This window comes from Phalaenopsis equestris, unplaced genomic scaffold (assembly GCF_001263595.1).
Source record: "Phalaenopsis equestris unplaced genomic scaffold, ASM126359v1 Scaffold000761, whole genome shotgun sequence".
Taxonomy (NCBI): domain Eukaryota; kingdom Viridiplantae; phylum Streptophyta; class Magnoliopsida; order Asparagales; family Orchidaceae; genus Phalaenopsis; species Phalaenopsis equestris.
The window spans coordinates 3674959-3690506 of record NW_018165201.1 but is presented as its reverse complement, the minus strand read 5'-3'; the positions used below and the strand labels follow the sequence as shown (position 1 = coordinate 3690506).

General features: G+C 35.0%; 1 protein-coding gene across 2 annotated transcripts in view; it reads left to right on the top strand.

Moving 5' to 3' along the window:
* Positions 1 to 1449: 1449 nt before the first annotated feature.
* The window catches only part of LOC110030889 (beta-glucosidase 22-like), a 19983-nt gene continuing 5884 nt past the window's right edge, over positions 1450 to 15548 (top strand). The window contains exons 1-9 of one of the 2 annotated variants that reach the window (XM_020733861.1): positions 1450 to 1551; positions 1659 to 1738; positions 4837 to 4900; positions 5195 to 5253; positions 6496 to 6571; positions 6676 to 6747; positions 6906 to 6993; positions 7107 to 7365; positions 8191 to 8306. In XM_020733861.1, coding sequence (XP_020589520.1) covers positions 5197 to 5253; positions 6496 to 6571; positions 6676 to 6747; positions 6906 to 6993; positions 7107 to 7365; positions 8191 to 8306 — 668 coding nt within the window. In that variant the 5' untranslated portion in view covers positions 1450 to 1551; positions 1659 to 1738; positions 4837 to 4900; positions 5195 to 5196. The other variant, XM_020733860.1, reaches the window with a different exon arrangement.

Sequence of the window (15548 nt, the reverse complement as noted above, 5' to 3'; positions counted from 1 at the left end):
CTGATCCCTAATTTAAACCAATTGAAATAGTAAAATATTGGGTCAATCTTAATTGTGTTTTGACGCAAGTAACAACTCCAGTATATATATCTTTAATGACTCGAATATAAACAATATCTACAATTCTCTTTTCCAGAACTCTCTGAAGCACTTCTCTCGAAACCTTATGATAAGCTTTTTCTAAATCAACAAAAACCATACTTCGATCATCCTCACACTCTTTATACTTCATTGTCGAACCTCTTAGTTCGACATGAACCCAAAAAAATTTTATGCTGGCCACCGATTATCTGATGCAACTCTCAGCTTTGCACATCACTTATTTTATACGCTGACGTAAAAATATTTATAATATTTAAAACATTCGAGGTGTTTAAAATTTCAGAGTCCTAATTATGTTGTACTTAACTAAAAAAAATTTAATAACTTTTATAATTTTTTAAAATATGGTAATTATGCCGCGATCAAATGGACCCTTGGACCAAATTAGCTATCCGAGCCTCATTGGCCAAGCCAATCATAAATAAATTTATTTGAATTTTCACGGCTCCTAATATGCTTATGATTTGTGATAGGTTATCGGTGATGTATTTATTAAAAAAGGAGAGATTTACATATCTAACCTCTAAATTTTAATTTTTACATATATATATATATATATATATATATATATATTATCTTGTTCATGATGTATTTCACTTTGTAGAAGTTAAAAATAATTGAATTATGTAAATATGTTTTATAGTGGTTGAATTATCTACTGCAAAATTATATTGAATTTATTATTGTAAATTGCAATCATTCAAATTCAAAATTACAAAATATATTATTTAAAAGTAATTTCAAACATAGCTAATAAATAAAATTTAAAGAAAATAAGCTCTTTTATCGTCGAAAGAGATTAAACTTGCAAAAATTATTACGTGCAGACACCATAATGTGATGATATTGTGATAGTATTATAATGATACATTATTATATTTAAGCCTCATTTGAGCCGACGTTGCTCTTAAAAAAATTGGTTTAAAAGCTACGGGTAGGAAAACTTCATTGAAATGCTTCAATCGTTAAAACATCATGGATGTTTCGATAAAGATTTCTTTCAATGGCAAGGTGGAGCACTGAAATGAAGGGTGCGATCCAGAACACCAGAACAGAGGGACCTCCTCAGGATCTGAAATGGCGAATTCCGCCATTTTGATAGAGACACTTGTTTTGAAGCTCATTGGCCAAACAATTTCCCGACTTCTCCCTGCATTTTTCACGATGGATGGAAAGGAGGAGAGCTATGCGGTCAAACAAATACTTAATATCACCAAAATAGCTCCATAATACATTCAATCATTGGAAAAAATATTGTGTTCGGAGTCCGGACACGACCTCACGTCAAAGACAATAATTTCTATAATGATTAAAAGATAAATTGACCTCACATAATATCTACTCGTCTTATCGCCGCCAACGTCGAAATGGGAAATATCGGAGCGGTAGTCAAGGACGACATTGTGGTTAGGGTTTTGTCCGTAGCGACGAAAGCCGATTTGATATATTGTAAGGTTCTAGGGTTCGGCTAGAGGAGTCTTTTCAGAGATTTCTTCTGATGTATTATCAGTCTTCTCTTCTTCTGATCTTATTTGTTCTTCCGTTTTTTACTACAGAAGTTATCTGCATCAGCAAATTTACCAGAAATGACTTTCCTGGGGATTTTGTATTCGGCGCCGGCACTTCTTCTTATCAGGTTTTTATTAATGGAGTTCCCCTTTTTCGTACTTCTTTATGTATAACTGACGGAATAAGGGAAGAAGACGAGCAAACAGTGATTGAGAGAGAGAGAGAGAGAGAGAGAGGGATGGCTTCTGTTTTTAGTTGTAGAGATGGAGTTGGATTTATAAATGATGAGCTGCCAATAAATTCTCAATCTAGAGGTAATTTATTGAAAATCTCAGCAAGATCACAAGATCACTCAATTTAGACATAATCAAGACACTAAAATGTTCGTCATACATTGTTTGATCGAGGAAATCTCTCTAGGCCGTTTGATAGAATCATCCAAAATTCTTTCTTATTTGCAGAGAGGCTTCTCCCACACTTTATAAATAAAGCCTCACCCTTATAAATAAAGTCTTACCCTCTCTTGAGATGGGGGATGAGCTTGAGCTAGAAGAAAACTAAAGCTTACAGCCGAAGTCCAACATTGTTTTTGCATTTTAGATCTGAAGAATTTCTCCCACTCTTGCAACGACCGACCACTATCAACCACCGTCAGCACGCCACCTTCAACCATAGTCGACCGCCCTTAACTCGTTGTAATGAAACCTCTTGTGGAATCATGACATGCGTTGACGACACATCCTATAGAAAAACACATCCCACATACAGTGCAACGATGACTCTGGAAGACGGTGTAATAATGCACCATGATGACGATGACTTTTTTCGGACTCCTAAAGTTCTCACCTTGCAGACCACCACTACGTCTTACATAAACAATTACAATCTACGTGGCCCACAACACATATAGCTCCTGACTCTGACATCTGCGGCCTACGGATGTTATCACACCTCATCACTACTGCTTATATGACAAATTGCGCAGCTCGTGCAACTCTCGACTCGAACTCCTAGAGCATACAAACATCACCACATCTCACCTTACGACCTATTTGTCCACAACTTGTTCAGCTGTCGACTCCGGCTTTTGCTTCCTATAAATGTTATCATAACTCACCACTATGACTTACGTGATTAACTACGATCTACGTGACTAACAATTCTTGTAGTTCCAGACTCAGACTCTTACGGCCTACAAACGTCATCACATCTCACCACTAGGACTTTTTTGATTACCTACGACTTATGCGGCTCACAACTCGTGCAACTCTCGATTTCGACCCATGTGACTTATGAACGTCATCACAACTCACAACTACTATCTATGTGATCAATTATGACATATATGATCTAGAGTTCATGCAACTCCTAATCCTGACCTGTGTGACCCGCATATATCATCACACCTCACCAGTATGACCAACGTGACCAATTACGACCTAAATGACACATCTCGTGCAACTCTCAACTTCAGTCCCTGCGACCTACCGACTTTATCGTAACTCATCACTACAACCAATGTGACTAACTACAATATACATGATTAACAACTCATGCAGCTTCCTACTATGGACCAATCGACACTCTTGAAGCAATCATCTGCGGCCCACAGGGCCAACTACTATCATGAATTTCAACTGCAACTTATACGACAATTTGACGATACAATCATCATCTAAAACATTCACGACAGGCTACTGTCTTTATAGTAATCGACTACAGCCTTTGTAGTCTGCTATTATTGTGAACTTCATTCATTAGGACCGAATTATGGTTATTATCGATGAACTGTTGTACATTTATAATGATCAATTTTGTAACTTCATTTTCTTTAATTATGGAGAAGTGTGAACCTATATATTAAAAATTACATAATGAACTATTTCAACTGAGTCAGATCTCATAAAATTTTCACTTTTCTATTGGTTTCCATGTAAAAATTGAGGATTCTCCTCCGCTTACTTCTTTTTAATTACTTGAGTATGTGTTGGATTTTTATGCATGCTTAGACGATAATTCATTATTCTACAGCCACAACACACATCAATTATTATTTTTATTTTATTTTCTTGGCAGGTTAGATTGTAGTTTTCCTAACATTATTTTTCCACATTATCTCATAAAAAGATTCGAGGTGACCAATATTTTTCTGATGTATTGTGTTTCCATAAAGTGCTAACTTCAACTTCAATCTAATGTTTTGTGATCGACTAGAATTAAGTTCAAATTGACTAAAATTTGGTGGATTTTGGTCGAAATTCAAGTTTCTTTTAATTTTATATTTAATTTTCGTTATATGTCAAAATTATATTTATTTGTATAATATTTTTAAAAAAAAGATATATTATGAATTATAGTATATACTATTTATGCGTTTTGTCATATAAATACATGAATCAATCTAATTTCGGGCGACTCAATCTATTTAAATTTGAGTGATTATAATCAAGTTTCAAATTTTAGTAAAATTATGAGCCCTAAGGACTTTTAGGCAATATGACGTTGACCTTTATTCCTCATATCCTGTAGGGCTGTCAAAATGGCTCGTTGTTCGCGAACAGCTCGTATTCGGCTTGTTCGCTAAGTTAACGAGCTGAACACGAACCAATATTTGTTCGTTCGTGTTCAGCTCGTTTTGGCTCGAAATACTATTAATCAATTTTATATATATATATATATATATTTATATATTTGATGAGTAGTATTTTTTAAAAATTTAGTTGACTACATGACTACAAAGATTTATAATCAATTAAAATTATTAATGAAAAAAATAGAATAAAAATTATTAAATAAAATTCAAATGATGTTTTAAATCTTGCCCCAATACTTAACATCTTATGGCTATGTGATTAGGGTTGTCAAAATGACTCTTTGTTCGTGATTTTGCGGTGGGAATTTTGTTTGGACCAATAAAGTTGGGAGTATGGGTGTTAACGCGGCTCGTTTATATTTCGAGCTTAAAAAGTATGTTTGTGTTCGGCTCATTTGTTTAACAAACCGAACACGAGCCGTTCACGAACAAAGAGTCATTTTGACAACCCTATCAGATGTGGTGAGAATATAGAAAATAAATTTTTTAATTATCTTTAATAAATAAAAATATATTAAATCAAATAAGCAGTGATGATTAATTAAATTAACAATTAAACCCCTTTCCCGTTATGTTAACTTTGTTAAACCTATCATTATCTAACTTTTTTATCTAATACTTTGTGTGCATAGTATGAGGGTGCGGTGGCAGAGGATGGAAGAACACCAAGCATTTGGGATACCTTTGCTCATGAAGGTGAAAGTGCCTTATTTTCTACTAGTTTCCTATTGATTTTCTTTAAATAAGATGAAATTTAGATATTTGCAGAGCATTGCAGAGCAATAATGACAGATCTGGCTGTTTTTTTTTAATTGAATATGTTGAATATTTAAATTAAAAAGTGAAGTAATTATGCTTAATATTGCTTACAAATCTCATCCATTATTAAAGATGGAAGCTTGAAGAATAAATTGATATCTCAGTCAATAGTAGTTTAATGTTAGGAGTGACATTTTGTTGACTTCAACTTTGTGTTGTTTAACAATGAAGGGATGACACCAGGCAAGAGCACGGCGGACATAACTTCGGATGGGTACCACAAGCACAAGGTAAAATCATTGATTGTTGATCTACCTTTTACTAGATGTATGATAAATTTTTTTGACCAAAAACACTAGTCGAATAACGAGGCATATTTTGACGTACTAGATATTATTTCGTTGATCTTCTCGGCGAGGCAATTCTGTCTTTTTAGAGGCCATTTAATTTGTTGAAAGAAGAATGTGAAGGAAATGATTACCATGTATTTGAAATATGGTGTATTTTGTAAGATTATGTTTTTGTATTTTGTTTGAAGTGAAATTAATTCAATGTGAGGCCAAGAGTGGCGGACAACAGCTGGCTGTGACTAGGGCTGTCAAAAAAGCTCGTTGTTCGCGAACAATTCGTGTTCGGTTCGTCAATGAGTTCGTATTCGATAAGTAAACGAGACGAACGTGAACAAATTTTTTTCATTCGGTTAGTTAAACGAACCAAACACGAACAATGATGCGTTCGTTTGTGTTTGAATCGTTATTGTTCGAAATATAAAAGAATTTAAAATAACTATATATAAAAAAATTTATGATATTTTAAAAAATTAAATTTTATAGATTATAATATATAATAAATTAATAATAATAATATATTAATATACTATATTAGTAATATATTAATATAGATATTATATATTTATATAATATAAGTTATATAATTAATATAATATATTATTTATATATATTAATATTAGGGAAGTCAAGTTGGCTTGTCGTTCGTGAACAGCTCGTGTTCGGCTCTTTCGTTAAGAAAAGGACCCGAAAAGAACACGAATAGTGACTTCACGAACAATTTTGAACACGAGCTTATTTCAAACAAACAAAATTTCAAACTAACTGAACACAAACACAAGCTCTGTTCGGTTCGTTTACACTCCTAGCTGTGACTGATAGTGGGGAGAGTGGTGGGCGGCAATTGATTATAGGTTACGAAAATTGCTAAAGCTTGTGTTGTATTTGGAATTCAACCAAATTCGCCGAGTTTAGATTATCTAAAATTAAACTATAGGATGATTTTAAGAATTCTTTGAACACTGCAATTTTTAAAACTATTACATTTCAAATACACTACACTCATTTTGCATAAAATCGAACTGCATCTTGGTCAATTCTGATTTGTTTTGTTATCATAATTTAAAAAAAATTAGAAGGTAATAAAAATTTTAACTAAACAACCTTGTTAAGTCCTTCTCTACAAAATCTGCAATCCATGAGATAATTATTTCATTTGTAAAATTCACATGTATTGTTTTCTAGGAAGATGCCAAGCTTATGATTGATGCTGGGCTTGAGGCCTATAGGTTCTCCATTTCCTGGTCCAGGATTCTCCCATGTATGACTTAACAGAGGCTTTTAATCTATATTTCTTTTTTTCTTTCAAAATTTTTTGAAATTTTAACTATTAACAAGTACTTTGTGGTTATTTTACATCTACAGATGGAAGGGGGACCGTTAATCCTAAAGCTTTGGAGTACTACAAAAGTGTCATCCATGAGATATTTGAAAAAGGTCTTTTATTTGCTTTTATGTTTAGAATGTTGAAGTTTAGGTGAGTCGTCATATTGGGCGTGCAAATTAAATATTAATTGAACTTGCTAGCTATTGCAATATCTAGAGTACAACATATACCATTCTTTGTTTATACGAGTTTTACTCATCATTTGTAGGAATCAAGATTCATGTTAGTCTCCATCATTTGGATCTTCCCCAAATACTTCAAGATGAGTACGGCGGATGGCTCGACCGCAGGATCGTGTAAGTTTCACTAACCATTTAAAATTTCTTAAGTCTTGGACTCGTTAAACGACAATCAACATTTTAAAATTTCTATCATACACGTCAATCTGACAGAACTTACATGATCGCAGGGATGATTTGAAGGAATTTGCAGATTTATGTTTCAGGGAATTTGGTGACAAAGTTTCACGCTGGACAACCATAGTAGAACCTAACGTTTATGGATCAGCAGGATATGATTCAGGAATATTTGCTCCTGGAAGATGTTCTCATCCCTTTGGTTTGATAAATTGCAGAGCAGGAAATTCAATAACTGAGCCATACATCGCAGTTCACAATATGCTGATCGCTCACGCTGAAGTTGTTAAGCTGTACAGGATGAAGTATCAGGTTTATTTTTTTTCATTTGTATTGAATTAAATATGCAGATTAGTTCTACAAGTTTTTCCAAGCATTTGGTGTAATCTTGCTAGTTTATGCTGAAAACAATTACTAGTTTATTGTAATCTATATATCTTAGAAAGTTTTTTGTTTTTGTGGAAATTTAAAAAGAAGAATATATAAATAAAGAGTTTAAATTAATATAAAAAAGGAAGACTTACATGCATTTCATGTAAAGTATTAGGATTTATATATTTAACATCTAAACTTCACTATTAACATTCTTGGCATCATAAACATAAAATTAAAACAATATAATACCCTCCATAACTTTTTTTTGCAGCGAACTCCTTGATCTAGTTGTCATCAAAGTCGTTCGACAACCTCAATCTCATCGCCTCGGTTCTCATTCAATCTTAGTCAGTCTCTTCCAACGAGTATTCGACAAGCACTTGATCCTAGTTTAGACTTTTGCTGATTATGTACGGCCTTTTTCGATCCTAGTTAGTCTCTTCTTAATCATAGTTGGCCTCATCCAGTGGGGTTGTTCGATGAGCTTTTGATTATAGTTGGCTTCTTCGCCTGGTCCTAATCAGCCTTTTCATCTAATCCGAGCTGATCTCTCCTGTGAGCATCCAATGAGATCCATCAATTGGGTTAGCTGAGTGCTAGATGATGTTAATTGTGAATTTAGGTGCTAAATATATAAATCTTGACGTCTGTATGTAAATCTGAAAAAATAAAATGTTTTCTTTTTTTTTTGTTATTGATGCTTAAAAAAAGTTTATTGTTATGGATTCTTAGAAGAGAAATTATTTATAAATTTTTATGTAGGGCAAGCAAGATGGCAAGATAGGCCTCAACTTCTATTCTTTCTGGGGCTACCCATTTTCAAACACCTCTGCAGATGTTGAAGCTGTACAAAGGGTATTTGACTTTCAGTTTGGTTGGTGAGTGATTCTGCTGCTCTCCATTGTATTGTGTATTTTTATCACTTTTGATTTTTTATTTTTGTTTTATTTTTTTTATTTTTTTATTGAAATAAAATATATTTTGTCTATTATAGCATTGTTTGATTGTTTTAAAAATACAAGATAACTTTTAGATGTTTTGAGTATTTTTAAGAACAAGCTGGTTTGTTTTTTTAAAACAAAAAAATAAAAACATGCAAAAAATTACGTTAGAACATGTTTGATTGAACTAGTTGTTTTTAAAAACATTTAAAACATCTTTTAGATCTCTGGAGTGTTTTTAAAAATATGTGATTTATTTAAAAGAAGATTATATCAACGAAATATGTTTTTAAAAAAAAAAAAAACAAAAAACAAAAAAGATGCTAAAGCTAAATGAACCTTGAACAAACAATTAATTTGTTACTTACGGTTATTTGATTGAAAAGGAATGGTGATAGTTATAGCAATAATCAATCAATAATGTTCATTGATTTATTTTTATCTTGGTGTGATAATTTGAGATATATTGAATATACTCTAAAAGGAGGTTATAAATACAAATAAGGATGCATATACTTCAATGTTAAGGATGATTTGTAAAATGTTTTTAAAATTTGATTTGGATATATTTTTGTATTAGGTAAAATGTTTTAATAGCTAAGTTCCATGTTATAAATAGTAGAAATATGAATGCTAAGATATATTATGATAAAATTAGGTGGATATAGTGGAAAATAGTGCTAGAGAATGTGAGAAATACCTAGGAGTGTAACTGGGCCTGCTTTGGCTCGACTCAAAAAAAATAAGTGGCTCATGAGTTGGGCTCGATCAGCTAACAAGCCAAGTCAACCATGATTCGACTCATTAGTTTGTGAGCCAGCTCATTTAAAATATATTAAATATAAAATATACTCAAGATATATTAAAATTTAAGATTTTATCTTTAAAAGATTACTAATATTAAAAAAATGATATTTTATATCTCATTTCAAGTGATTTCTTATCATCTTCTAATTGCTTACTTTATTTGTAATTTTATTTTAACAATAACTTAAATTATTATTGATTTCTTTCTTTCATAATAAATAAATCAGCTCTTGAGTCAACTCAAATTTGTAGAATTAAACTCAAGCTCGAGCTCAATTAATTAATCAAGCTCACGTTGAGGGTGACTCGAGCTCGACTCGACTCATGTATATCCCTAGAAGTATCTTTTAAAGGTTAAGGTAGAAAAAAAAAGTGTTTTAAAAAACTTGGCAACGTACATGAGAGTTGTATCGAGAAGTTCTGCAAAATAATTTATGATAGCTTAGTAAAAATTCCTTGCAAAACTGTGAATGACAGAAGGAGGATTCATTAAACTTCGACAATTTTGTAGGGGTTAGGCTAGTGATAATTAGGACTATGAATTTGTTTTGAAGATTAAAAATCAATGGAAAATTGGATTGACTTTTGGATTGAATTGACTTGAATTATGATGATCTTGGATAAGATGGAAATGTATATGCTTGATCCGCTTACCGTGACTCTTTTGTTGACATCTGCAAAGTCAGTTTTAAGTCCTCTGGGGTCTCGGGTTCGAACCCACGTAAGTGTATCTGCCTTGCAGCGCGGGATCTAGTGGTAGGCACATGAGGGTGGCTGGGGGCTCGTATCATAGCCTCTGACCATTCTTATATATATATATATATATATATATATATATATATATATGCATGTATTGTAATAATCACACAAAAAAAAGTTTTCATTTATTAACATCTTGGCTTATATAGAGCCATAAAATATTTACAAATAAAGCTTTAAACTTCTTTTATTTACAAATAAAACCCTTCATTAGATACAAGTCTCAACACTCCCCCTCAAGGTGGGCGAAAGATATTTATTATGCCCATCTTGTCACATAATCTAGTTAACTCCACTGAGCAAAGTCTTTTAGTGTGGCAGTCAGCCACCTGCTATCCAGTAACTACATGACATAGTTCTAACGATCTGTTATTCTGCTTCTCTTTGATGAAGAATCTATCGATCTCCACATGTTTGGTTCTATCGTCTTGCACCGGGTTGTTAGCAATGTTGATTGTCGACTTGTTGTCACACCACAACTTCATTTGAGTTCCCTGATCCACTTTGAGTTCAACAACAACGTTTTCAGCCACATCATCTTAGCAACTCGGTTTTTAGCCACATCATCTCAGCAACTCTGAATACCATGACCCTGTATTCTGCCTCTATTTTTGATGTTGCGACAAATGAATGTTTCTTGCTCTTCCAAGGAATCAAGTTGCCACTTACAAACATGCAGTATTCTGATGTGGATCAACTATCATCAACACAATTTGTCTAGTCAGAATCACAAATGTCCTCAATATCTACATGTTCATTCTTTCTGAATATCAATCATTTTTCTGATGCACTTTTCAGATACCCCAGAGTCTGATACACTGAATCCATGACCTTTCCTTGAATCATGCATGTAGCGGCTCACCACACTTACTAAAAAGAAATATCAGGTATAGTATGGCACAGATAGATCAGGTGACCCACCAGCCTTTGTTACCTCTTACAATCAACTGATCTGTACTAAGCTTGACCTCTTGATCAATTGGAGAGACATCAAGTTTGCACCCCCGCATACTTGTCTCCATAAGAAAATTCAATACACACTTTCTCTGGGACAGGACCATCTCCTTAGGTTCAAGGGCTACTTCAATCCCAAGAAATTATCTGCGTCGTCTCAGATCCTTTACCTCAAATTGCTTCTCCAATCTTCACTTTAGTTGAGGGATCTCTATCTCATCATCACAAGTGTTAATTATGTCATCTACAAACATAACAAGTATGATAGTGCGACATTTATGTTGCCGAAAGAATATCGTGTGAAATGCATTGATCTGTCGACATCCTATGTCAACCATCGTCATTCTAAACTTGTCAAACCAGGCTCGAGGTGACCGCTTTAAGTCACATGGTGACTTCTTGAGCCTACACACTTTGCCCACTGTCTGGGATGTACTGAATCTTGGTGGTATCTTCATATATATCTCCTCTAATAGCCCCTCATGAAGAAAACATTCTTCATATCCAGTTGGTGGAGTCTACATCCACCATTCACTACCTGAGAACTTAGTGTCGTCACTGTGCTCATCTTTGTTTCTGGTGCAAAAGTTTCATCGTAATAAATGTCATACGTGTCACTGTACCTTTTTGCTACTACTCGTGCCTTGTATCTTTTCACATTCCCTTTGGGAGTTTTTTTTACATTGAAGATCCACTTTCATCCTACTGTCTTCTTCTTTGTTGGTAGCGGTACAATCTCTCATAATCATTTTTTGTCAAGAGTTCCAAGCTTGTCATGAATCTCCGCTTTCTACTTGGGATACTCTTTAGCAATCTATCAATACTTAGGTACAGAGATAGAGTGGGTACAGAGACAGAGTCCAATGATGCAATGGATGCTTCATGCAAAGGTGAAATGTTAGAATAAGAAACAAAATTGACAATATTAAGTTCCCACTCAAAATGATCAGGAAGATGTTCCGCATTGTTGCTGGAGGTTCTCCTTAACGTTGAGGGGTAGGAGTGGATGGAGGAATAATTTCACCTGCGAGTTTTGAATCAAAGATATATGGTGTAGGTGTTTCAAGAGTTGAGGAAGACCATGATAATTGACTTGTTGGCACTGCAGAATATATTTCCTCAATTTACTTCTTCATTCGTGTATAGACCCTTAGCTCACCTTCAATCTGAATCCCACCACTACTGGGGTCAATCTTCTCGATTTCCATCTCCTCAGTTGATTCATCCCACATCACTGGACATAGCATTTCTCTCATTTTCACCACTCCATCACTACTACTACACACTCCTCTTGCCTCGTATCTCCAGTGGTTGTTGAGTCACCAAAGGGTGAATTGACCTCTAGAGTATAGTATGGTTCAAACTCTCTAATTGACATATCCATACTCACAAAAAATCTCCACTTAATTGGGCTCCAACATACAACTCTTCTGTGTAGCAGAATATCCCACGAACACACATTTTACAACTCTAGGATCCAACTTCCCTACAATGGCCTTTTGTCTTTCACAAAACATATACACACCCAAATACCTTCAATGGAAAGATCTCACTATTATCGTCTTTCAACATCTGTCACTGAGACTTCCAATCTGACACTCTCGAGGGTATTATGTTGATCAATTTAACTGTTGTCAAAACTGCTTACCCCATAACTGTTTTGGGACATTCACTATGATCATCACGCTTCGTGCTACTTCTAGAATTTGTCTATTTTTTCTTTATGCCACTCTGTTTTGTCGATGTGTATAAATAAATGATTTGATGTTGTATCTCTTGGGCTGACAGGTATTCCCCAAACATTTTGTCGGTATACTCTGTCTCATTATCATATCTCAATACCTTCACCACAACACTGTATTGAGTCTGAATCGCCCTGTGAAAGTTTTTAAAACAGACAAACACATTAGTTTTATTTCTCATCAGATATAACAGTAACACGAGAAAAACAGTCAATAAAGTCACAAAATATTTGTAATCATTCATCAAAGTTGTAGAACAATGCCCTCATACATCTAAATGCACCAAATAAAAAAAATATAATAACTCCTACCATAACTAACATACGAGCTCCCGGTATGTTTGCCAAACTCGTATCACACACAAGTTTTTGTTTATTTGTCTTTCATACATTGATGGATGCAAACAACTCAATAGACAAAATGAAGAGTGTCTCGTGCGCTTGTGATATAGCACCAATACATCCACCACACTCTCCTTAGATCCTCCTGCTCTAGCATTCTCAACCATGCTGCCAAGACTGAGTCCATCACCTCTCTATGAAAGTACCAGAGTTCACTATGCCTTTTGACTGTCCTAAATTTTCGGTCAGTCCTCTTCTTTTGAAATATTACCTTTGGAATATAAAATGAAACAACACATTTTAGTTAGAGTATAATGACACTAATGAATAAAATGTTCATTAGATAGGAAGGAGTGTGCAAAATATTGGACAAAGTCATTGAATTGATACATCTCACTGTACTTTTACCAACCACATGTTGTGTTGTCCCATCTGCGGTTTGAATTCTCTTTGAAAAGAGAACTCACCAGTGGTACCTGTCACATATCGAGATGCACCAGAATCTACTATCCATTTTGGTGAACTTGTGGTGGATATAGAGACAAGGGCATGTGTATCACGAGCATCTTTGGCCGAGTGAGCATAACTAACAATGTTCCCCTTGGATTAAGAAAGGGTGGATGCACTCTCAGTGACATTACATGCCGCTATCTGCTTCATCTTCAACATTTCTAGTAACTTGTGATCCTCATAGGTAAAGACTACTCTTGTCTTTCCCTCGTTCTTTACTACCATCAAACTTGTCTGGTAGCCCCCTCTAGACGATACACGTCCACCCATCACTCTCTCCTTGGGTGACTTTTGGACAAGCCTTACTCAGGTTCGCACTTCTCCACAGTTGTAGCACCTATGGGTCTTCCCTTAAGCCCTTGTCATACTTGAGCTCGATGCAGTCAATTCCTCATTGCTCTTCCTTGCCGTGACAAATCCTTCACACGACCCAAGAGCCACGGAAGTCTCACGCCCCTTCTTTAACTCTTCTACCAGAAAACCACAACCGCTTAGTTTCTTCGCCTCCATGTCGTAGACTGCAACTCCAGAATTGAATGCACTGCTCCGCTACCTTCCTCACTCCCAAGTTGCAGCTAATATTGCAGGAACCCTCTTCTGCCCTCGCGATCCAGTGGTTTGGTGGTTTGCAATGTACAGAGACTCGAAACTCTCTTTCTCCATAGTTTTATCAAAAATGGTGGAATTTGAAGCCCTTCAAGTGCTGACCTGTTGCATCCGAAAATCAGGTAAATCTCTTCGTCAGATGTGAGAACTATCAAGCCGCTTGGATAATTGCAATCCCAAAACAAGACCTCTTCATATTCACTAACTTGGCTTATCATCCACCTTCGTCTGCGTTGGAATCGACTTTGCAGTTGCTGATTGAGGATCAGCAACTGCACCGCTTTCGAAGTTAGTAGCAGCGGCCTCATCCTCGACGAGCTTGCGAAGCCCCTCCTGGAGGACGCGGATACGACCTTCAGTCCGTCGAAGCTTCCGCCACCGGTAGGTTAAATATACACCAAAGCCTCCACACACGACAGTCGCACGAACCGCTCTCCCTGGTCGATCTCACTCACACAGTAGAGCCACTCGCTCGATTTCACTTTGTTCAAGCCACTCTTCCTCCTATCCTTTTGAAGTCTCGTGATCAACTCCACTCTATCACAAAACATTGTCGCTCCTCTCAGCCCTCGGAGATGATGTGACTAACGATGCCACACTTTGTGATAGAACTCTGCGATACAGTCGCGATCAGCTTTGCTGGGAAGGTTGTGATGTGACCAGAGTGTGCTGGGAAGGCAGCGACACAACCCAACTCTACGACTAGAGTTTGCTGGGAAGAAGGTAACGACGAAGCTCTGAGGTTCCTAGGTTACAGCTCTGATACCATAACGTAAGAATTGCACCAAAAAAAAACTTTTCATTTCATTAACATATTGGCTTATGTAGAGCCATACAACATGTACAAATAAACTACTAGACTTCTTCTATTTACAAGCTACTATATATATATATATATATATATACATAATAAAATAATAATAATGGGTTAAAATAGGTCTGAAATGGCTTATAACCAAATAGGTTTGGCTTGTTGAAATTAGTTGATATTATGATTCATAGGAAAATTAATATCTTATGTATTCAAGAAACTAAGTGGGTGGGAGAAAAAGCAAAGGAGATTGATAATTTATGTTTTAAACTTTGGTATTCTGGTAAGAGTCGCACTAGAAATGGTGTAGGTGTAATTATAGATAAGAGTTTGAAAGATAATGTTGTAAAAATTACTAGAGTTGGAGATAGAATTATAGCACTTAAGATTATCATTGATACTAAGATTTTTAATATTATAAGTGCTTATGCTCCTGAAGTAGGTTTAGATACAGAGTCTAAAGATAAATTTTGGAATGACTTAGAAGACTTAATACGAATGATACTTCTTGAAGAAAGAATTTTTATTGGAGGAGATTTAAATGGACATGTCGGTAGAGTGGTAGAAGATTTCAGAAATATTCATGGTGGCTACGGTTTTGGAGTAACTAATGAAGAAGGTAAAACTATTTTAGATTTTGCTTTAACGT